At 31.8% G+C, this 23,443-nt stretch overlaps 4 protein-coding genes across 5 annotated transcripts; 2 read left to right on the plus strand and 2 right to left on the minus strand.

Annotated features, from left to right (window-relative positions):
* The first annotated feature begins 478 nt into the window (after window positions 1-478).
* On the plus strand, window positions 479-1,845 carry LOC112740664 (phospholipase A(1) DAD1, chloroplastic-like). The gene has a single exon (XM_025789262.3). It carries the CDS (start codon window positions 486-488, stop codon window positions 1,764-1,766), a length of 1,281 nt encoding a protein of 426 aa, XP_025645047.2. The 5' UTR covers window positions 479-485; the 3' UTR covers window positions 1,767-1,845.
* A 679-nt stretch (window positions 1,846-2,524) lies between these two features.
* LOC112743292 (SKP1-like protein 12) lies at window positions 2,525-2,995 on the plus strand. The gene has a single exon (XM_025792510.1). The coding sequence runs from the start codon at window positions 2,525-2,527 to the stop codon at window positions 2,993-2,995; it is 471 nt and encodes a 156-aa protein (XP_025648295.1).
* Window positions 2,996-11,926: 8,931 nt separating this feature from the next.
* LOC112744399 (serine/threonine-protein kinase D6PKL1) lies at window positions 11,927-16,046 on the minus strand. The gene is made up of 3 exons (XM_025794011.3): window positions 15,478-16,046; window positions 13,466-14,884; window positions 11,927-13,034 (listed from the first exon to the last, which is right to left on the minus strand). The coding sequence occupies exons 2-3, from the start codon at window positions 14,827-14,829 to the stop codon at window positions 12,110-12,112; spliced, it is 2,289 nt and encodes a 762-aa protein (XP_025649796.1). The 5' UTR covers window positions 14,830-14,884; window positions 15,478-16,046; the 3' UTR covers window positions 11,927-12,109.
* Window positions 16,047-16,880: 834 nt separating this feature from the next.
* Window positions 16,881-23,396, minus strand: LOC112744400 (succinate dehydrogenase [ubiquinone] iron-sulfur subunit 2, mitochondrial). Of its 2 annotated transcripts, XR_011871459.1 has the most exons (4): window positions 20,883-21,456; window positions 19,236-19,936; window positions 18,519-18,636; window positions 16,881-17,230 (listed from the first exon to the last, which is right to left on the minus strand). XR_011871459.1 is itself a non-coding variant. In XM_025794012.2 (3 exons), the coding sequence occupies exons 2-3, from the start codon at window positions 19,895-19,897 to the stop codon at window positions 17,059-17,061; spliced, it is 834 nt and encodes a 277-aa protein (XP_025649797.1). In that variant the 5' UTR covers window positions 19,898-19,936; window positions 20,883-23,396; the 3' UTR covers window positions 16,881-17,058. The 2 variants fall into 2 exon arrangements, 1 of the variants encoding a protein (XP_025649797.1); XM_025794012.2 differs by lacking the exon at window positions 18,519-18,636 and having other exon boundaries at window positions 20,883-23,396.
* Window positions 23,397-23,443: the final 47 nt, after the last annotated feature.

Consider the following 23,443-nt stretch of genomic DNA (forward strand, 5'->3'; position numbering starts at 1 on the left):
TAGCAAAAAATATAATATTTTTATTTAATAAAAAATGTTTGAAGATGAACCATAATTACAAATGCTTTAAAAAAAAAAACTATAATGCTCAGTATATATATACGTAGTATTTTAATTAGTATGAGTGTATGACATGTCATGTAAAAAGCCAAGGGGGGAAAAAGATTCTATTTAAATCGAGCACAAATATATCGTCACTAAGTAGTAAGTACGAACCTCATCTCACTCGCTTATTCCCTCTCACTTTTTCTCGCTCTCGTCCACCACCGTCCACTTTGATCACTTTACTCATATAAATGCCATGCAATGCAAAACACCATAAGATAGCAATTTGTGTGTGATTATAAGGCACTACCAAAGATACATCCTAATCACAAATAGCAAAAAAGACTCTCTCTCTCTCTCTATATATATATATAATGAGGCTACTTGCATCTCTACCTACTCATCATCAACCAAACTCTACTATCCCCTTTTATTCTTCTATGTCTAAAGCCAAATGCAACCCAAATTTCCAAAATAATAATGCTACTATCACTAGCGACACCACTTCTACTAGTTTGTCATTCAACAAATCTAAGCTCTCATGGGGTCGTCTCAAGAGTCAATTTGAGCAATGCCACTCTCCCAAACTTGGCCATAAGTGGATGCAATACCAAGGAATCAACCATTGGGAAGGCTTGCTTGATCCTCTTGATGATAACCTAAGATGGGAGATTCTAAGATACGGCCAATTTGTTGAAGCTGCTTACCATTCCTTTGACTTTGACCCCTCTTCTCCCACTTACGCCACGTGTCGTTTCCCCAAGACCTCACTCTTATCTAGATGCGGTCTAAATAACTCCGGATACAAGATAACCAAGAATTTGCGCGCCACTTGTGGGATTCGGTTACCAAAATGGATTAATAAGATGTATGAACTGCCACGCAATCAGTCTAGCTGGATTGGTTACGTGGCAGTTTGTCAAGATAAAGAAGAAATCGCACGTCTTGGCCGACGCGACGTGGTGATTGCTCTCCGAGGAACATCCACCTGTTTAGAGTGGTTGGAAAACTTACGCGCTACGTTAACAAAATTACCTAATCATATGAGTAAGGATAACAATGTTGATGACAACAACTCCGGTGGTGATAATAATTCTGCTAGGGCAATGGTGGAAAATGGATTTTTGAGTCTTTATGTGTCTAAAACAGCTACAAATCCAAGTTTACAAGACATGATAAGGGAAGAAATTGCAAGAATAATCCAATCTTATGGTGATGAGCCACTTAGTTTAACTATAACTGGTCATAGCCTTGGAGCTGCACTCGCCATCCTTGGCGCGTATGATATAACCGCCACCTTAAAAAATGCACCAATGGTTACCGTGGTTTCTTTTGGTGGGCCCAGGGTGGGAAATGACGTGTTCCGGAACCAACTGGAACAAAGTGGGACCAGAATTCTGAGAATCGTTAACTCTGATGATGTCATCACAAGGGTTCCAGGTTTTGTGGTGAAGAATGATGACGTGGCAAGAATCGGGGATGTCCACGTGGCACGCTTGCAGAGCTGGTTTCATAAGCGCGTGGAGGACATGCAATTGGTGTATGCTGACGTAGGACAAGAGCTGAGGCTTAGTAGCAAGGAATCACCGTACCTCAAGAAAGGAGATGTTGCCACGTGTCATGATCTAAAGACGTATCTACGTTTGGTAAATGGCTTTGTGAGCTCTTCATGTCCGTACATGAATGAAGTGACAGAGTATCAATCAGAAGCTTTGCTTTGATCCGTTCTCATTAGATTTGGACCAAAGCTTATACAACCTAATCATAATTCTAATAATTGTTTCGTTAGTTGTAAATGAAGATGAGGCTGTGCTAATTATGAAGCGATTATTGTAAGAATATTAATCACTTCATTTTATATAGTGTAAGATGACATTTATTTGACTATAAAATGTACATTCATATTTTGATGTTCAATTATATAGATCAAACTGTTGGCAAAAAGAGATTTTTGCATTACTAATTATTTCATTTATTTGTTAACATGTTCATTATTCAAAAGATTGTAAAATTGACAAATAAAGAATCAATTATAATAAGTATTACATTTTTGAAACTCCAAAATGATAAATATTATTCAACTATACAAAGTATATACTAAAATTAGTTATTAGTATAAAATATATATTAAAATATAAAATACACATTAAAAATAAGTTAAACAATATTATTAAACTACTCTTCTACTTTAGTCCTAACAACAATAAAAAAGTCTTATGACCCACAAATTCAGTCCAACAGAATTCATAAATTCAGTTTTAATTTTAGCTTTTATCGTCTTATCTTATCTTTATGTTACCTTTTTATCTTATCTTTACTTTTATCTTTCGTAAATAATACTCTATATATATTTAGTTTTACTCTTATAATTCAATCAATCAAAAAATACACCATACACGCATAGTCCTTGAACTCCAAACACTTTTGGTTTTCTGATTAATCAAACAGTTGAAGCAATACATTATTATTATTGTTAGTGATGGGTTCGCCGTTGAAGAAGATCATGCTATGCAGTTCGGAAAAGGAGATTTTCAGTGTGGAAGAACAAGTGATGGTGCAACATTCGGTGATCATAAACAACATGATCGAAGATGGGTCGTACAACTATGAAGAGAGCAAGATTCCATTGGATTGCGTTGACTCCAAGACTCTCAAGAAGGTCATCGATTATTGTACATACCACACTCACCACCACAACGACAACCAAGAAGATCTTGAGGCTTGGGATGCTCAATTTCTCAATGTTGATTCTAACGGCCTTTATGATTTGTTGATGGCAGCAAATTATCTTGAGATTAGAAATCTCTTGGATCTGATATACAGAACTATAAAAAATATGATAAAGGGAAAGAAAATAGATGAGATACGCAGAATCTTGAACATTAAAGATCATGGCTTCACTCCTGAAGAGGAAGAACAAAATCGCAAGGAGTACCCACATTTTTATTAGAACAAATCTTGTCTACTCTTTAATTTTATTTGTTTTAATTTTTTTTTCTATATGATGATCAACACCTAGTATTCAACGTGGGGATGTTAGAGAGTGTTTTGGCTCTTTTGATATCGTACAATTTTCTTTTTAACTGTATATTTAGTTAAATCTTTTTTTATTGTTGTCCTGGGTTAAGGTGAAAGAGTAGTTTAATAAATATAGTATTTATATATAAATATATGATGATTGATTTTAGTGTATAAATAATATTTTTAAATATTATTAGATTAAAATTTTCATTCTAAAAGATAGTTACATATTGACAAATTTTAGAGAGTAATAAAAAAATTGCTCTAATTTAAAGACAATCATTAATATTAAAACTTTAAAAGAATCGGTAGTTTTAAATTCTTTTCTATTGTTCAATATTTTTACATTAAAACCTATATATATAATAAAAAAACACCCGTTAAGATTTTTTTTTTAAGGAAAAAAAAACATAAGGAGAAAAAGAGAGAAAAAAAAGGCCATTTTGACAATGAAACGCTGAGTAATGAGATATTAGAATTAGATATACCCGATAAGATTCTAATGTATATACGAATTGAAGGGATCTTGAAAAAAATATATATGACACAGTTTTTACAGAGCAATAACTATATATTATTGTTATTCATGTGAAGATAATAGTTATAAAATGTGAGTATATATTATTTTTATATTATATCAAATAATTTAATTAAATATATTAAATTATTTAATAATCTTTTTAATTATTATTTTTATATAAAAATATGTTCATGTGAATAAAAGTCTACATTTGTTTGTTTATTTTCTTTTACAAATAAAAATTTCATCATTTGAATATATATCTCTCATACATTCTCTCATTTAAGAGTTTTTTATTTTTTTTTAGTTTGGATGATTTTTTTATAGAAATTTTTTTTTCTTTTTATATACATGATAAATTCATCAATTTGGGATATCCTAATCCTAAACTTGCATTGCTCTTGTTTTTGTCGAGTTGTCAATATATATAGTGCTTTTATATTTTATTAAATTCTTTGTTGTTTAACCGATTTGGGTTGATTGAATAGTTATTTTATTCTTCTTAATTAAATATCAAGAATTTAAATTTTGCCTTGTATATATAATAATTTATTGACTAATAATAAAATAAATAAAACTCAAATTTACAATAAATTAATCCTAAACATATTGAGTTGGGCAATACTATAAGAAATAGCTAATAAGTTATAGCTCAAATAGCATAGTCTTTCTATACTCATCTAAGAAGTCGCGGATTCGAGTCTCCCTATCTTTAATAAAAAAAAATATACCATAAAAATAAAAAAAATCCGTTGTTGTTTAAGATATATATGAAAACCCTAAAGCTAGCATATACAGCAGTTTGGACCAAACAAATTAAAAGAAGATATTTAGACTTTTAAAGTCTACTAATATATATTGGAGATCTGGAAATTTTGAACCCAGCACATTTCCGTTAGAGTATAAAACACTTAAAATTTTAATTGAATTTTTATTTGTTATTGTATTACACATTTTTAATGAATAAACACATTTAAAAAGACACGTTACTGCTGCTAATACATTAATGTGTGGATGAAAAAGTTTAGGCGTCTTTATAAGGGATATATATTATTTCCAAACGCACGCATAAATACCAGAGAAATTTAGATATTTTAATTATGGGAAAAAGAAACATGAAAAGGTTGGTGGAATGAATACTGCTGGTGTCTTTTTGGAAGTTATAAGAAAAACTAACATTTGATTCACGATGGTTTTTGCAGGGAAAGGAATAAAGGTGTTTTAAGTGTGCCAAAAATTAAGGTGTTTATTAATTAAAATATATATATATATATAAATTAATGGCTAAAATTAATGAAATGATTTAATTCCACCTATTTGAAATGGTTTCTATAGTATCAATATAATTTTTATTCTATAATTCTGTGTTGAGCTACACAGAATGACGTGGTTGTGATCCTGTGGGAGACTGATGGTAGCACTGGAGTTGCCAGAAAATTAAGGTGTTTATTAATTAAAATATATATATATATATATATATATATATATATAAATTAATGGCTAAAATTAATGAAATAATTTAATTCCACCTATCTGAAATGGTTTCTATAGTATCAATATAATTTTTATTCTATAATTCTGTGTTGAGCTACACAGAATGACGTGGTTCTGATATTTTTATTCTATAATTGTTTGTAGCTTTTTATGTTACTTTTTTTCTTTTGTATGTTCTATTTTAATGTGTTGAGCTTTTTTGTTTCAAATTTTTTTTTTAAGAAGTGCTCATATAGAAACAAAAAAAAAAATTTCCTCGAGTGTTTTGAGTTTCTCCTGAAACAACTTACACTCTGTTAAAGCACAGATTTAATTTGAGTCACGTTCGACATTATTATTTATTTTTAAAAAGAAGAACTTGAATTTTTTTTTTTAGGATTTAATATTTATGAAAAAGAGCAATGCTAGGGGACCAGCAACTTTTGTGATTGGTAGCCATCAAATAGCCATCAATGATAATTTAATGGTGTGAGATTGGTATGAGATTTCATCTAAGACCATCTCCAGTAGGGAACTCATTTCAGTCCCTATTTATGGCCCACCTGTCATAAAAAGTAACTCCACATCAGATTTTGCGTCATAACCAATAAATAGAAACTCAAAGAATCTCTCTCTTCTCCATTAGAAGGAACTAACTTTATCTTAAATTTGATTAGTATTTTAAATTTTATAAATAAAAATAAATAATTCAACTAAAAATTATTTTATAATATATAAAAATTAAATTTATTTTTTATGTAAAATAAATTTAATTAATTATGATTTAATATAACAATATAAATAATATTTAATATTAATTTAACATAATTTTTTATATTAATTATAATTTAATATAACTAATTATTAAATAATTAATATAAATAATTAATTAAATAGATATATAAGTATTTAATATATATATTTAATATATTTATTATTTTTTTTATTAACTTATCACATGGCATAATTTTATTGGTTGTTGCAAGTCCCTGTTTAGAGGGACTCTCAACCTTGATCCCCGTGAAGAGTCCTCTTTCCCTTTTCACTCCAATGGTAATTGAGTCCCCATATGTCAGAAGAGGAACTCTATTTCTTAGCATTGGAGTTGCTCTAATGACTCACCTTTCTCTGCTGGTTACATGCTGGCCAAAATTCAATAAAATTGCTGGTCCCCTAGACTTTTCCTATGAAAAATGTTAGAAGATCAACATAAAATTTATTATTTTTGGCAGGTGATTAGTTAGCAATATTTGAAAATATGGTTTAAAAATATATTAATAAATTGTTAGATTAAAAAATTGGACTAATAACTAAAAATATTAAATTATGCTGACCCTTAAATTTTTCTCTTTGCATAATTTAAAATTTAAATTACAATTAAAAAATAAATAGTGCTTATTTCATTTCATAATAATTTTCCTAAAAAAAAAATACAAATAAAGAAAAATAAAAATAAATATTTTAGTAATAGTAGAAAATTTACATTATTTGAATAAATACAATCTTTTTTTTGTATAAAAGATAAATTTTAATTAATATTTCACTTATTGTTTGTCTGTAAATTGAAAAATCATTAGAAAAATTTGAGCAATTTATCATAAGAATTGTACAGGAAAGCATCATCAAAAAGAAAAGGGAGAACACTAGGAGTTTATAAACACAATACTTTAAAAGATACAGGCTAAGGAATTTATCGCAAATGATCAGAAATATTGAGTTTATATTGACAAATCCCAATAAATTTTCGTTGATTGAGAATTGAAGACAAGTAATAAAAGATGGTGATAAATTTTGTATGATTTAGTATAACTGATGATGATATGTTGTATATAATCTAGTAGTTATAATTATATATATATATAAATTAATGAAATAGTTATGTGGTTTGATTGAAGGAGAGTGTCTTTTAAGTAATTAAATATAATTAGTATTTAGGAATAGTCTTTTTGATATTATGTGTTGGTTGTAACTTGTTTAAATAATTCTCCGTCTCGGATCAAAATTCTTAACCATAATTGAAAAAAAAATTGTCATAATCAAAAGAGGCACATTATGAATTATTACTTTGGTGCTTTTATTAGAGGACCTTTTATCTGAGAAAAAAAAAGATAATTCATTGGGATATCAAGATACACATATTAAACATCCAAATTTTTTTACCAATTTTTTTCACTTTAAACACCCAAATTCAAGATATAACATACACATATATAACACATGTGGATATCTATTGCATATTTTTGTGGTAAAAGAATCTTAGAAAAGCTGGTGCAATGAACGTTACTTATTTCTTTTTGTAAAATGAATTATAATAATAAATAAAAATCACAATTTTGAGGGGCCCCTTAAAATGGGGGTCAACTACTAGTGAAGTCTCCAACAGCCGAAAATGGCAAATTAACTCCCAAAATAAAAGTTCGTTGTAACTGTAACAGATAACATAAACATTTTAATTTCCAAACGCGGATACATATGTATGTTTGAAAAAAGAAAGAAACAAAAGGGAGGATTGATTATACGTGTGTATCAAAGGCCATTATGAGACGAAATCTTGGCACAAGTTTTTGATGTTGCACCATAGAAGGACAACATTCAATTTCAACTCATTGTAATAATTCAACAACATAGGGAGAGGAATATATATAAGAAACATATTGAAGAAAATAATAAAAGCAACAATGTGGAGCATGCCACTATTGATATTGATATATAGATAGATACATATATATATGACTTTGAAAAAGAAGTGGCTCATTTTTTGCCTTTGCCCACAAAAAGAGTTTACTTTGTTTATAGCGTGGCCATTGTACGTACAATATTCCAAATTGTGTCACATTCTTCACTTCAACCATCATTTCAAATGAGAGAGAGAGGAGAGAATATTTCTATATATATGTGCTTGTTACTAGTAGAGAATATTAGGTAGTTTTATTGTTTGGATTAATTAAAACATTACCATGCTTTACTTTCATATTGTAATATGCGTAATTTATAAATACATATGAAACGTGTGCAAATAATAATGGTTAGTAATACAAGAAAAATCACAACAGTAAATGGTCAAATTAGTCTTTGAAAAATTATTCGTTTTTTAAATTGAACTCCGAAAGATTTTTTTAATCAAATTCGTCTCAATAAATTCATTTTTTAAAGATTTTAAATTAATTATGTTAGTCATTTCGTCACTTTGTTTGTTGATAGTGTCAAAATTTGCTAATATAATACATTAGGTGACACCCCAACATATATCTAGTGTCTTAATTGACCATTAACATGATTAGTTTATGAAATTAGATCAAATTAATTTCAAATTGAGATATTTCAATGCTTCAAGTTCTTCTCTGAATTATATTTTGATTTGATTTAATTTCATAAACTTATTATGTTAATAATTAATTAAAATTTTTAGATGTGTGTGGAATATCACTTAATATGTTAAATTAACAAATTTTGACACTATAAATAAACAAAATGATAGAAGGACTAGCATATGACTAATTTAAAATCTTTAAAGGACGAATTTGATTAAAACAATTTTTCGAAAACCAATTTAAAAAATAAGTGATCTTTTAAGTAGCGTTTGTTTTGAGATACTGAGACAGAGACTGGGAGACTGAGACTCAGTATCATGTTTATTGGTTCAGAGACTGGTATTAAAATTTCTGTCTCTGTCTCCAAAATTTCAGTATTCAATACCTCCAAAAAATGGAGACACAGGAGACTAAAATTTTTAGAGATGGAGACCGAAACTTTAATAATATTTTATACCTAAAATACCTTCATTTCAATTAATTAATTCTAATTTTACTCTTTGTACAAATTAAATTAGAATTTCATTCTTGTTTTAATTTCTGTCTCCCACTTTACACCAAATAGAATACTGAGATTTATTTCAATCTCTATCTCTTAATTTTTATCTCTCAATCTCAGTTTTTTCGTCTCTATTTCTCTACCAAACATTACCTTAAAGACTAATTTAATCATTTATTCAAAATAAAAAAGAAAGAATGGTGCGTGAATGTAGCAAAAACAATGAACCCGGGTATAGAAATAGGTATATGTGAATATATGCACGCTTATTCGAGAAATTAAAATGAGCCAAACAAAATTGGCAAAACGATAATCAAATCTCTCACCACTAATTAAAGTGATATATAGATAGAGTGACCCATTTGGTGGCACACGTCAAAACTCATCACAAGCAGAACCAATGAGAGATCGCGCATGTACAGAAAATAGGGCAACAAACATCATTATGATTATAACGCCATTTTTATAAGCTCACTATTGAAATACTAAATAATTTAATCTAATATATATTAATTTTTTAATTATTATTTTTATATAAAAACGTATTTATATGAGTAATTTTTTTTTATAAATTTGGTTTTTTTTTTAAGAAAATAATTATAATGAAATTAAACATATAGAATAAAGAAGTACAATTTTTTTTAATACAAAGTAATATAAATATCTAATCTAGGCTATTGAACAGCAATTTATTACTAGATTGTATGGTTCACAATACTAAATTAATTTCTAAACAACATTTTTAATTATTATCATACGAACTTAATTAGTTTAATTTGTTAATAAGCGTTTATTTTAAAATGATTTGAATATTAAAATTAGTTATCATCATTTAAAAATTAGATTAGCATGTTAATCCTTCAAAAGACCTAATTTAGTGTCTCAAAGGTCTTTCAAGGACTAAAAATATAGGTAGTACGTATAACAAATTTAAAATCGGAATTCAATAGAGTCCATCATAAAATATATTTGAGTAGTAGAGAAAATCATTTAATGGTTTTTGAAGCATACCATTTTGGCATTTCCTTTCTTTTTAATAAAAAAATGTTATTTATATAATATTTACAATTGAATTTTGTCTATTAAGTAATTGTTGCACCGGCCAAATATGGCATCTGAAGTGCGATTTGAGGGTGGTCCTTTATTAATACAACAAAAGTATGTATCATAAGTAAATCTCTAGTTTAATTTTGTTGAAGTAATAACCTTGTAGGATTATTGTTCTTGAGGATCCCTCTATTACTTTTTTTTTTTCTTTTAATTGGGTGTTTGTATTAATTTTTTTTTAATTGAGTCCCGATACAATTAAACCAATTACGGTCAAAAGGGACCTAATTGAAAAAAAAATTGATGCAGAGACTCAACTACAAGAAAAAAAGTGTAAGGACTTAATTGAAAATTTTGCAAAACTATAAAAATCAACAGAGTAATTAAACCTTTAAAATTTTCACCACTTATCTTTCTAATTTATAGTTTTACTTTTCTTATTTCAAATATTTATTACATGTAGTTTGGAGAAAATACTAATATTATGTTTAATAATTAGAATCAAGATTCAATTATTTTAAAAAAAATAATTTTGAGTTAATTTTATAATTATGAATATAATTTTTTTTATACTAATATCTAATTATATTTTTATGTACATAGACAAAAAAATATTTTTAAATAACAAGCATGAAAATTAATTATTTTTATTTGAATCAAATATAAAAGTATACAAATTAAATTTTTTAATTTCAAGTTTTAGATAATGAATGCTAAATTAATTATTAGGTAAAAATTCAACTCTTTTACGTGAAAATAATAACTAAAAAACTTATTATTTTGATCTTTTTAATCTAAGGCTACGACCTTCTTATAAAAGTAGTTTGACTCTATAAATTTTGTGTTATAATCTATAATGTCAGAATAAAATCGACATAATTTTAAAAAAATTATATTCTCATAATATTATTATGGATAAAAATACTAATTTGCTTATAAAGTATAGCCATACAAAAACAAATACAATAATTCTGATGATTTTTCCTAGTATCTGTGGTTACAAGTGAAAATAAAGGGCAAAATTAACAAAAAAAATAAATTTCTCTAATTATTTCTCTAATTATGATCATTAAATGCAAAAGTTACCATTTATTATTTTTGGTGAACGAAAATTCAAACGTAAAATCATATTTGCGTCAAATGTGCGTTCAAGATTGTTGAACGTGCTTTCATGATTGCCATCTTGTAAAACCTTTGCTTCTTTTATGGTTTTTTTAGATAGATTGAACAACTCTCAATCTGAAGTATTACAACACCACAACATATTTATATTACATATTCATTCATACAACACTAAAAGATTCATAATCAACCATCAACACTAAAGGCATATGTTGTTTTATTTTAAATTTTGTTTTTGATCATTGTCAAGGCCGGGTAACCCCGCACAAGTGGGGATATTTCTTTATTGTTTTGAAGCTTTTCACTTTTCATTTAGTTCACGCACTACATGGGCCTCATCATCTTTCACTTATATCCTCATAAGGCCCAATTGTCCCAGGGGAGGATCGCTATCAAAAAGTTGGCCAACAAAATAGGTTGATCATGATATAAAAATACCCAAAACATACCCGACAACAAATTAAAGACCAAAAATATAAAGGAAGAATTGAAGAATTCATATATAAAAATTAAAATCTGAAAAAATAAAGAAAATATAAAAATTAATTTTTAATTAGTTAATATTAGCAAATTTTAGTGTTTAGTTTTATGGTTTAGAATTTAAGTTATAGATTTATTATTTAAGACGTAAAATTTTAGATAAATAAAATAAATTTTAAAAGAATTAACTGATGTTAATTAAAAAAAATTAGTTACGTAATATTGCACGGAAAAAAAATATTCCTAAGAAAACTATTTATATGTTTCTGCCTATTAACTTATATTTTTGAGAGAAGTAATTTTATGATAGTTTCAATAAATAAATTATATGGAATATATTTCAATCAAATGAAAAGTATGCAAAAAAATTCTCATTCACAAAAAATGAAAAAAAAAAAAAAAAAAAACTGAGAAAATAATGTGGAACTCTGCAATTTATGTTAACCAACAAGGGGATACAATCCTACCCTAAACTAGAACTCTAGAAGTATATCATTTCCAATTGAAATGGAATACAATTCTACAATGTGACTAAAACAACATGATTGAAATACAATAATACAAGGCAGATTGAGGAATCCAAATTCCAAACTAAAAGAACTCAAAATCCAGATATTTACCCCCAGACTTCATCTCATTTTTATTATTATTATTATTATTATCATTATTATCATTACTATTATTACCTACCATCCTCTTACTATTGTTGCCAACCCCAACTGTATTAACGGCTTCAAACTTTGTTGCCGGTAGCTCGGCTTCGACCGGTCTTGGCACTTCCGGCGGCGTGCTACACCTAATCAAAGCCCAATTCACGCCTTCAAAGAAAGGGTGCTGCTTGATCTCAGTGGCACCCCTCTTCACCCCGAGCCGGTGCTGTGGTTCCTTGACCAGCAAGCCACGGATAAGATCCCGGCTTGCATAGCTAGTGGCCGGCGATTCGGGGAACTTGAGCTGCTGACCAACCACATTGAACAATGTAGCACGGTTTCCTGAGCCTTTAAAAGGTGTCTTCCCATATAACAACTCATGCAAAAAAATTCCAAATGTCCACCAATCAACTGCGCTTCCATGGCCTTCTCCTTTGATGATTTCAGGGGCGAGGTATTCGTGAGTGCCGACGAAGGACATAGACCGAGCTTGAGTAGGCTCGGCAACGAGCTCTGGAAGCGTGTTGGCAGGAAGCCCCAGATCAGCTCTAGCCTTCCTTGATTTCTTGTTTTTCTGTGGGAAGAGCCGAGGCATGAAACAGGACGGTTGGATGCATACTGAAGTAGGCTCAATACAAGCCGGCTGGACACAGAACGCGCCACCACCGGCACGTTTTGAAGGCTCGCTATCATGGGATGTTCTGATAAGTGTAGGGGACACAGCACATCTAAGAGAAAGATCAAAGTCTGACAGCATAATGTGGCCATCGTCGCGAACCAGCACGTTTTCTGGTTTAAGGTCGCGATACACTACTCCAAGCATGTGAAGATACTCAAGTGCCAAAAGAACCTCGGCAGCATAAAATCTACATACAAAGAGTTTGGAAGATTTTAGTTCATTCATGGAAGAAAAAGAATCTACATATAAAGAAGTAATTTTCATGCTTTCCTTGATCTCTAAGTAATGCAATTGCAACCACCAATCTGTGTATATTCTCTTCAAGTTTAAGACTCAAAGCTAACTTACAACTAAGCCTAGAAGACAATGCAAAAACTGCCAAAGAATGCTAGAATCACAAAACCTTTGCTGTATAATATCAGTGACTTAATAACAATTTGGAATGAAAAATGTGTCTAAAGCTATGTATAAGTGAAAAATAGATAAGGAACAAACAGATTGTGGATCACAAATCATTTTGTTCTGAGTATGTGCTCTCTCTGTGGTCTCACTTTAATTATTCTATTAGAGTTTCTCTGTAATAATAAGAAGAAAAAGATTGTAGAGCACAAATCATACCGTGCAGCATACTCAGAGAAATGTTTCCCTGGTTGGCGTTGTCTTAAAGTGTGTAGATCGCCCCCGGGACAGTATTCCATTACCAAACACGAGAATCTATCAGTCTCAAAATGTGTATACAAAGTTGGCAAGAATGGATGATCCAGCAGCTGCAGTATCTCCCTTTCTGTCTGTGCCCTGTTCAGCTTCTTTCTGCTCTCTAATGATGCCTTGTCCATCACCTTCATGGCAAAATAACACCGAGTCGCGCTCAGCTCGGAGAGATACACGCTTCCAATATCACCACAACCAAGCCTTTTCAACAGCCTAAAGTGACTCATTCCCAAGATTCCATCGCGCGCTCGGATAGCAAGTATGGCATTCCACCTTGGATCATTTCCTTTGTGAGGCTTATTGGCACCACCAGTGATGTTACTCCAGCTGCTGTCATCGCTTAGACCACTGCTATCACTCACTCGACTCGGGCTGGTTTTCGCACTCTCGAGAGATTCTCCTCTTACACTCACACTTCCCTTAGTACTATCACAATTCCTGTCTAAACTAATCATGCCATCGCTTGTGAATGCATCACTCCGGTAAGTACTCGCGCAACTATTCGCAATGCTCATTGCTCTTACAACACTAATACTATCAATACTACTATGTGGACTAATATTACCACTTGGAGTTGGAGGCAAAGAAGAATCCCAAACACATTCTTTCTCCTCAGAATCTGGGGGAGGGATAGAGTGTTCAGTATTCTGAGGCGAGGACAAGTTCTCTGTGCCATTTGATTCTTCAACCATGTTTTCTGCAGGGGAAAGAACGGTCAGGGTTGGTTTCTTAGTAGCAACACAAATGGTTAGATCTTCTAGGAAAGGACCCTGCAAGGACATGTTTTTTGTTAAGCTCGCATCCTCAGCTTTGCTATGACCAATTGGTACATAAACAGTTCTCATAAGATCAGTATCAACTGGCTCTGGGGGGTGACTAGCGCCGGCGAATGAACTCGGAGCACTTTCTAAAGAAGATGCCTTAAGTCCTTCTTCTGATTCTGGCAAAGAGACCTTTCCTTTCAATGTTCTTGTAGGTGCAGGGGAGATTGGTTCTTGAAATCCCATGTCTTCTCTTACCAAAACAACTCTTGCATTTGATAATTGAGCAACTTCTTTGATGGATGCCAACCTTGTCACAGGGCTTTCCCTTGCCATAGAAAATTGATTCATCACATTCACTTCTCTTGATGAAATTCCTCGCAAATTCGGAAACTCACTTCCATTTAGTCTCTGACTAGCTTCACTTATTGTCCCCTTGTGTCCATTAGAAACCTCAACCAACACTGGCATGGTTCTAGGAAGCACCTTTGGCTCCGCGACTCGCTCCATATCCGAATATCACATATAATCATCACATATGAAGATTTCTAAGTTAAGATAAACCCTGTGAATAGAATAGAACAAAGGGCTAATTCAATAGGAGCTTCACTAAGTTTGAATCAAGTTATAACCATTCAAAAGATGTGCTTCAATTAAGCATAAGCTTAAGATTCTGAAATGACAAGGGAAATCAGCAACCATAGACACAAAGCTTTAATATATAACATCTATTTCCCATTACTGACTAGCTCTAAATTACTCAAGTTAGAAAAAGTGCAAATTGATTTGAATTGGGGAAAATAAACTAAAATGGGGGAATGTAATTAAGCTTGTGTATTCATATTAGAACATATAATCACTCAAAGCATTATTAACCCATGAATCAAACGACCACAAAGTATAAATCTTTTACAAAAAATAACCTGCATGGTGACAAAAAATACCAAAAAATTGCAAAAGCTTCTAACATTATCTTAAATTTCCATGGCAAAACTACCACTTTTAAACACCATATTATATATAACCATAAAAACAAAATCAAAGACAGACAGATTCTGAAATTAAATGGAATTAAAAAAATGAAAGAAAGAAGAGAGATCTAGCAGCTAAAAGAAAGAACAATAAAAATGAAGCAAAACAGGGAAAAGTGACACCTACCACCATTGATTTGAAATGAAGAAAAACAATAAGAATGGGAAAAATTCCTTGGTTTTAGCCTCTTGTTCTTCCAAAGCTCAAAAACACAGTCTTCACTTCACTGATAAACTATAAACATTGTTGAAGGTGTGAAAAACAGGGAGTACAATGAGGAAAAAAGAAAAAGGGAAGAAGATGAAGCCAAAAGACAAAAGCTTGAAGAGTTTAGTTTCTTTCTTTTTCTTGTGTGTATCTAGGGAAGAGGCTGGTTGTGTTGTGCCTGCTAACTCTGAAACTAAAGTGCTGTTGGAGAAGTTAGCTTTTTCTTTCACTTCTTTTATTCATTTTTTGAAAAAAAAAACTCTTATTATGATTATTCATTATTGTTTTTCTTAGAATGGGAAGAAGCTATTGATAGGTAGGTGTAGTACTTTGGTTTGTTGTGAACACTTTGTTTAGAAAGAAGGTGATGAGAGAGAGAGAGAGTGGGGACCACATATGTTGGATCTTTGAGGTACAATGCTTTTCAAAGGTGGGGACTCAAAAATGAAATCAAACAAACAAAAGTGAATGGCCAACTCCTCCTACCCAATTTCATTATTGTTCTTATTATTTATTAGGTCAAAAAAAATTGATGGATAAAAATTTGGTGCAAAGACTATTTGGTCCTTTAAATTTAATTTGATTTTTCAAATTTATGTTAATTTATTTAGTCTTTTAAATTTGAAATCATGAATAAAGTTAGTCTCTTGATATATTTTCATCACTACTTTATTAGTAGGATGATAATCTTGACTAGAGTGTTACTGTGTTATAAGATAAAAATGTAGAACACGAAAAATGTATACATAAAATTTTACACGAAACTAGTACAACTAAAATTTATGGTTACTTTATCTCTCAACTAAAAATACACTAAAGAATAAATATACACCTAAAATGTTAAAAAATAAAATAAAAAGAAAGATAGAAATAGCATAGTTTATCCAAACAAAAGATGTGAAGTGGAGTCCACCAGAATATTGGCATGATAATATGCATTTTGTGTGTATAATAATGAATCCATGAGGCTGCTGACAAACGACTACGATGCATGTAAATCAGATAGAAGGCCGTTTTCTCCCACTTTATTTCAATGCAAGAGAAAGTAAGGGTGTACATGGCCGGACCCGGTCCGAAAATCCGGTTCGAACCCAAATATTTTAGGAACTAATTTAGTGTGATTTTAACGGATTTTCGATCGAACCGGCCGGATCGAACTGGATTTGATAACTATGTCACTTTCTTGCATTTGGAAATGAAACTTACCGTAACAAACTAATCATGTTTCCTCGTCTAGCACTATGAAATCTCCAAAATTGGCTCCAGCAACAAGCAGAAGGGGGATATTCTCTGCAGCATGTTAAATAAGATGCTACAACCAATTTGGTGTCCAATTGGCTATTGATATTTATTCCAAAACAACAAACACAAGTTTTACAAAAGGTGGGCTCAGCTTTTTATTAAGAGAAAAGCTATTTCATCCCCGCATATGAAGGAAAAACAAAACCCCAGCATCAATGATCAAATGCAAACGCCATCATGCCTCTAAAAATTAGAATCTCAAGCTTTGGGCTGAAGTGACTTGATATGTTGGATTTGCTTTCCGGGGTTCAAACCCTTTGGGCAGGCGCGAGCACAATTCAATATGGTGTGGCAGCGATAGAGCTTGAATTCATCATTAATGGCCTCCAATCTCTCCTTAGTGTACTCGTCACGACTGTCACTTATCCACCTGTAAATTTCATCACAGACAATGTTTTAGGTTTAAACAAGACTAAAGTACCAAAACTGACCATGAAAGATTATGACGCTGACCAATCCGACCATAAAAGAATTAAAACTAACTTGTAACCATAAAAAATGAGGTTCGACAGACAAAATTACCCGAACCCTAAAAAACTAATAAAAATTCCTAAATTGCCCTTCTACCCTAATATAATCATTCTCAAACTCTAACCCTACCACATCCCCATTCTCCAATCCTCTTCACCTTCCTCCACAATGGAAGCCCCCTCCTTCAGATGCTCGAAATTGAAATAATACCAAAAATCCTTCCCTTCCTCATCCTTATGGCTAGGATTATATGTTGCAGCTAAGCAAACACTCAAATCCATCGCAAAAGTCCTATTCAAAAACATAGCCTCACCCAATCCACACAAGAAACTCCACATATAATGATTCATTCCTTTGCAATAATCCCCATTCCTTGAATAATACAAATACTTGCCATTCCTAAAGTTAATTGCCAATCCCAAAGTAGGAATAGTATCATTAATCTCATCATCACGGTTTGAAATTTTCGGCAAAGCCTTATCCTTATCGTTGGCACCACTGTAAGCACCTTCATTTTGCGGACGGATGGGTTCCGCTGCGCATTGCTACCTGAATGCCATCGGCTGGCATGCACAGTACTTACAATGTCGGTGAGCTAGAGCTTGAACCGCCGGAAGTCGCGGTACTTCTGCCAAGATTTCTCCCTCTTGTTCCGGAACCGCCACGCGACATCGCCCTTGTCGGCTGCAGAGCCGTTCACCGGAGTCTGGTCATCAAAAAGAGATTGGGAAATTGGGGGTGGTGAAGAGGATTGGAGAATGGGGATGTGGTAGGGTTAGAGTTTGAGAGTAATTATGTTGGGGTAGAAGAGTAATTTAGGAATTTTTATTAGTTTTTTAGGGTTTAGATAATTTTGTTTGTCTGTCGACCCTCATTTTTTATGATTACAAGTTAGTTTTAATTCTTTTATGGTCAGATTTGCCAGCATCATAATCTTTCATAATCAGTTTTAGTACTTTAGTCTTTAAACAACAAACAAATCAAATGACTAGTAATAAAGCTAACAAAATACACAAGATACAGCACAATGAACTAAATGTAAAATAAACATCTTCTAACAATTATAAACCAGCAAGTAAAATGGAGATATAAATTTATCCATTCCTAATAAAGCATGATTTATTTTTAAATCTTTGTTCATCTGTCACATTGTTTGTTAACTAGAACTACTGTAGAACCTACCATACCTCTTATACAAACGAGAAGAAAAGCAGGGAGCTAATAATTCGTGGGGCATGACGATAAGTTTGTGCATGCATTATGTGCAATTCTCATACCAAAACTCATGATAAAATATGTACAGCACTGCATAAACATAACATGAGTGACTAAAAACAGAAACAACATTATGCTAAACTACCATACGAAATGTCAAATAAATATCAAAAGTAAACAAAACGAATATAGGGAAAACAAAGGAAAGGTGCATTGGCCACCTACAACTACAATATCATATTCATTTACAGAAACTCCTAACTCTTTCGCCTCGATCATTTTCATCAAGAACTAACCAAAACTCGGACATACTTGCTCAATAACAAACCTCACAGCAGCAACAGATAACCTAACTACAAAACAAATTAAAGCATGCACAACAGAAACATAAATTGAGAAGCAACCATTGAACTACATACTTGCTCAATAACAAACCCCACAGCAGAACAAAAAACCTAACTACATAACAAATCAAAGCATGCTGCATGCACAACAGAAATATATATTGGGAAGCAATCGCTGAACCTAGAAACTACTGATTATTTTAAAGGCCACATAACCATAATTTCTTTCTCAATGAAAAAGTATGTTCTTGTTACCTCAAAAATTTCTCTGATCAACAACAACAACAACCATACAATCATAACAACAAACACTTTACAAGCAAGAAAACATACTTAAGGTGTTACCTGTTAGCGTGGAGCAACGCAGCAGGTCCCAAATAAGATTCAGGGTTCCACCAGTAACTAGGGCAGGATGTGCTACAGCAGGCACACAGTATACACTCATACATCCCATCAAGCTTGGAGCGGTCCTTCTTGCTCTGAAGGATCTCCTTCCCGGGCACCGTCGGTGGGTTCTTCCTCTTCAGCCACGGCTCAATGCTCTTGTACTGGTTATAGAAATTAGTCATATCTACCACCAAATCCTTTATCACGAACATATGCGGCAGCGGCGTGATTGTCGACACGTTGGACGAAGGGATCTTCGTCAGGCATGCGAGGCCGTTGCAACCGTCGATGTTCATTGCGCAAGAACCACAGATCCCCTCCCGGCACGACCTGCGGAACGTGAGGGTTGGGTCAATCTCGTTCTTGATTTTGATGAGGGCGTCGAGCACCATGGGCCCGCACTCCTTCAGGTTGATTTCGTAGTTCTTCAGCTCCGGCTTCGACGGGCTGTCCGGATTCCAACGGTAGATTTGGAACGTCTTCATCGTGGAGGTGCCGCGGGCCTTGGCATCGACCTGCTGGGCTTCAGGCTCCGATGCGTGAGCCCGAATTAGGGCCAGCTTGGAAGCCGGGGATGACGGAACCCTAGACAGGGATCTCCTCAGCAGCCCGGTTGCCATAGTTGTTGAGAAAGGATCAGGACAGAACAATGGGGGAGACTGGGAAATGAGAAATGGAAACGTCACTAGTTATCAGAACCGAACTAGTAATTGACCCGGTCGGGGTCACTGGATCACTGGTTCAACCGGTGGATCGCTAATTCACCCGGTTGACCCAGTCATAATTAAATAAAAATATAAAATTATAAAAATAAAATTAAAACTTAAAATATATGTCTTCATAAATATATTAATAACAATCAACTATCAATTCTTAGACATAACAAATGATGCAAAAAAAAAAATAATAAACTAGTCAATAGTACAAAATACTTTCTCAATTTAAAGAACAAGAAAAAACAAATTTGAAAGTCGACATCTATATCTTCATAAAACAAATTTGAAGCTTGACCAACATTTCCTTCATTTTGATTTGCATCTATATCTACATTTGTGTGTCTTTCACAAATCAATACCAAAAATAATTCATAATAATACAAACAGAAAGTATGGGACAACAATTTATCTGAACAATTGCATAGAGCATGAACCTCATTTTCAACAACAAATTCAACTATAATAATTTTTAGCAACAAAAAATTTATCTCGAGATGATCTTATATATTTACAACAATAAAAAATTTAGATAGGTGATTATTTCAGCAAGACAACAATAGATTCAATCTTCAGTGAGGATAATAAGTAACAAATTCAACATGATTTAACAGATTTACAACAATAAAAAATTTAACTAAGTGATTATTCAGCAAAACAGCACCAAATTCAAGGTTCAATAAACTCATAGATTTTCGGCAACGAACAAACTTAATCTAAGTCAAGCTAAGTGATTATTTTGGCAAGTCAACAACAAATTCAAGGTTCAGGATAATCGGTAACAAATTTCAGCAACACATTCAACTTTCAGTAACAAATTATTTTCAGCAACAAAATCAAAGTGCAGTTATGCAGCAACAAAATTGAAACAGAAAGAACAGGGGGAACTCACCAAATCGGGTTGCACGAAGGAAGCTGACGGCGAAGGAGGAGCTGATGGCGAGGGAGAAGCTGACGGCAAGGCTCGAAGCAAGAAGACGACAACCAAGACCAGCCGACCGGGATCTGTTGCCTCTGCTACCGGCGACGAAGGGCGCAGGAAAGGGAGAGATCGAGACCAGGTGCGAGACAGAGACTGTGAGAAGCAAGAAGATGACCACCACCACCACCCGAGGAACCAGATGCGGTTCCGTTTGCTTATGCCGCCGGCGAAGCGAGTGCAGGGAAGGGAGAGCCTGACGAGAGCTTGAGCTCGTGGGAGAGAGTGACTAGAAACTGAGAAAGAGAGTCGAGAGAGGAGATAGCGTTGGTTGGGGGGGGGGGGGTGATCTTCACCAATTAGGGATTCAGAGGGGGAAAGGGAGAAAAAGGGGGGGAGGGGATGGAACGACGCCGTTCATTAAAAAAAAAAAAAACCATGACTCGGTCCGGGTCAAATAAACCGGTCGTGCCTCCGGTTTGCTGAAAATCGGACGGGTCAACCCGACCGGAGCTCAAAAATGAAAAAAAAAAACAAAAAAACAAAAGTGAATGGCCAACTCCTCCTACCCAATTTCATTATTGTTCTTATTATTTATTAGGTCAAAATAAATTGATGGATAAAATTTTGGTGCGAAGACTATTTGGTCCTTTAAATTTAATTTGATTTTTCAAATTTATGTTAATTTATTTAGTCTTTTAAATTTGAAATCATGAATAAAGTTAGTCTCTTGATATATTTTTATCACTACTTTATTAGTAGGATGATAATCTTGACTAAAGAGTGTTATAAGATAAAAATGTAAAACACGAAAAATGTGATGTACATAAAATTTTACACGAGACTAGTATAACTAAAATTTATGGTTACTTTATCTCTCAAATAAAAATACACTAAAGAATAAATATACACCTAAAATGTTAAAAAACAAGATAAAAAGAAAGATAGAAATAGTATAGTTTATCCAAACAAAGGATGTGAAGTGGAGTCCACCAGAATATTGGCATGATAATATGCATTTTGTGTGTACCTTCTTTGAGAAATTGTTGCTTGGCACACAATAAATGTGGCCTAATTACTTTGACCGTATTCTCATTTGGTATAATAAAAATAAGGAAACCGAAAATTAACCAAAATTTTTTATAATTTATTTTATTTATATAATTTAATAATAATTTTATTTTTTATCTTATCTTTCTATCAATCTACTTATCATATTCTTATCAGTCTCATTTATTAATGACTTTAATTATAATATTATATTTCTTATTATTAGGTATTCTTGTAATCAATACTTAATATTTTTTTATAATTTAATTTTTATATTTAAGAATACAATAAAGACTAATAATAATTATAAAGAACGGTAATGATAATTTGTATTAAATGAGTTAATTGTAATTGATTTTTTATTTTTGTTAAATAATTTATCATCGTTCAATGGAGATACAAAACCTGAAAGCTATCCTAATATGGTTTTGTTTCCATTAATTCAATTATTTTTATTCAAAATTCACAACTCTAATACCATTGCAAGCACAATTAGAAATTTAGAATAGGCCAAAAAATTTTACAAGAAGTCATCTTTATCATTGCAAATAGTATGGCAATTGAATTCGACCTTAATACAGTACTTACAGTAGAAGGTGCTGACGAAGAATTTGAACAACAGAGTGAGCTATGTTCATAAACCATTTTTTTTATGTGTATTTTTAACTATATTGTACTACTATGTTCATACACAGGTCAAGGACTAATCCGTCGCGGATCTGAGCTTCATTTAAGGGTCTGCCGTTGGCCAATGGGTTGTTGCATACACAAGGCGGGATTCGAACTCCCGACACTTGTTTAAGTGGACGAGTGAGCTGACCACTCGACCAACTCAAGTTGGTTGTTTATTAGATATTACATCCATACACGTATCATTTTTTAGTTATTGCATAAGTAACTATAAAGTTAACACAAATGTTTTTAAATTTTATCATAATTGAATTTAAAAAAATGTCAAATTCTTAAATTAATTTATTCAATTGATAAATTTACTCATAACATCCATAAATTTATACACATAATATTCATAATTTCATATTAATAACATCCATAATTTATATTTATAATATTTATAATTTCATACCTATGATATCTATAATTAATAAATTTTTATAATTAATATTATCAAATTTTAAACTATACATCTTATTGTATTCTTCAAATTATCCCATATGTGCACTAGTAGGTCATAATTTTAATTATTTTAATATTTTTATTTAATATTCATATGTATGTTTATTTATTGATTTTAATATGACGAGTTAATAATTATTTTTTAAAAATTATTTTTAAATTTTTGTTTATATTTTATATTTTATTTTTTATTTTTTAATAGTCTATATGTAAAATATAAGTTGTATAGTAAAAGTTGTTAAAATTTTTTAATTTAACTTTCATAATTTTTGCAGAAAATTATTGCATTTAATGGATAATAATGTGATTGAGAGATGTTAGGAATTTGATTGAGAGAAAGTGAAATTAAT

The sequence above is a fragment of the Arachis hypogaea genome, chromosome 14 (assembly GCF_003086295.3).
Source record: "Arachis hypogaea cultivar Tifrunner chromosome 14, arahy.Tifrunner.gnm2.J5K5, whole genome shotgun sequence".
NCBI lineage: Eukaryota > Viridiplantae > Streptophyta > Magnoliopsida > Fabales > Fabaceae > Arachis > Arachis hypogaea.

Bases quoted from the DNA above. Each gene is read 5' to 3' on its own strand.
- LOC112740664 (XM_025789262.3), top strand. From the start codon at position 486: ATGTCTAAAGCCAAATGCAACCCAAATTTCCAAAATAATAATGCTACT.
- LOC112743292 (XM_025792510.1), top strand. From the start codon at position 2,525: ATGGGTTCGCCGTTGAAGAAGATCATGCTATGCAGTTCGGAAAAGGAG.
- LOC112744399 (XM_025794011.3), bottom strand. From the start codon at position 14,829: ATGGAGCGAGTCGCGGAGCCAAAGGTGCTTCCTAGAACCATGCCAGTG. The intron at 13,035-13,465 runs GTATGATTTGTG...CTTTGTATGTAG, and splicing joins TTCTCTGAGTATGCTGCACG to ATTTTATGCTGCCGAGGTTC.
- LOC112744400 (XM_025794012.2), bottom strand. From the start codon at position 19,897: ATGGCAACCGGGCTGCTGAGGAGATCCCTGTCTAGGGTTCCGTCATCC. The intron at 17,231-19,235 runs GTAACACCTTAA...TGAAATTTACAG, and splicing joins GCGTTGCTCCACGCTAACAG to GTGGATAAGTGACAGTCGTG.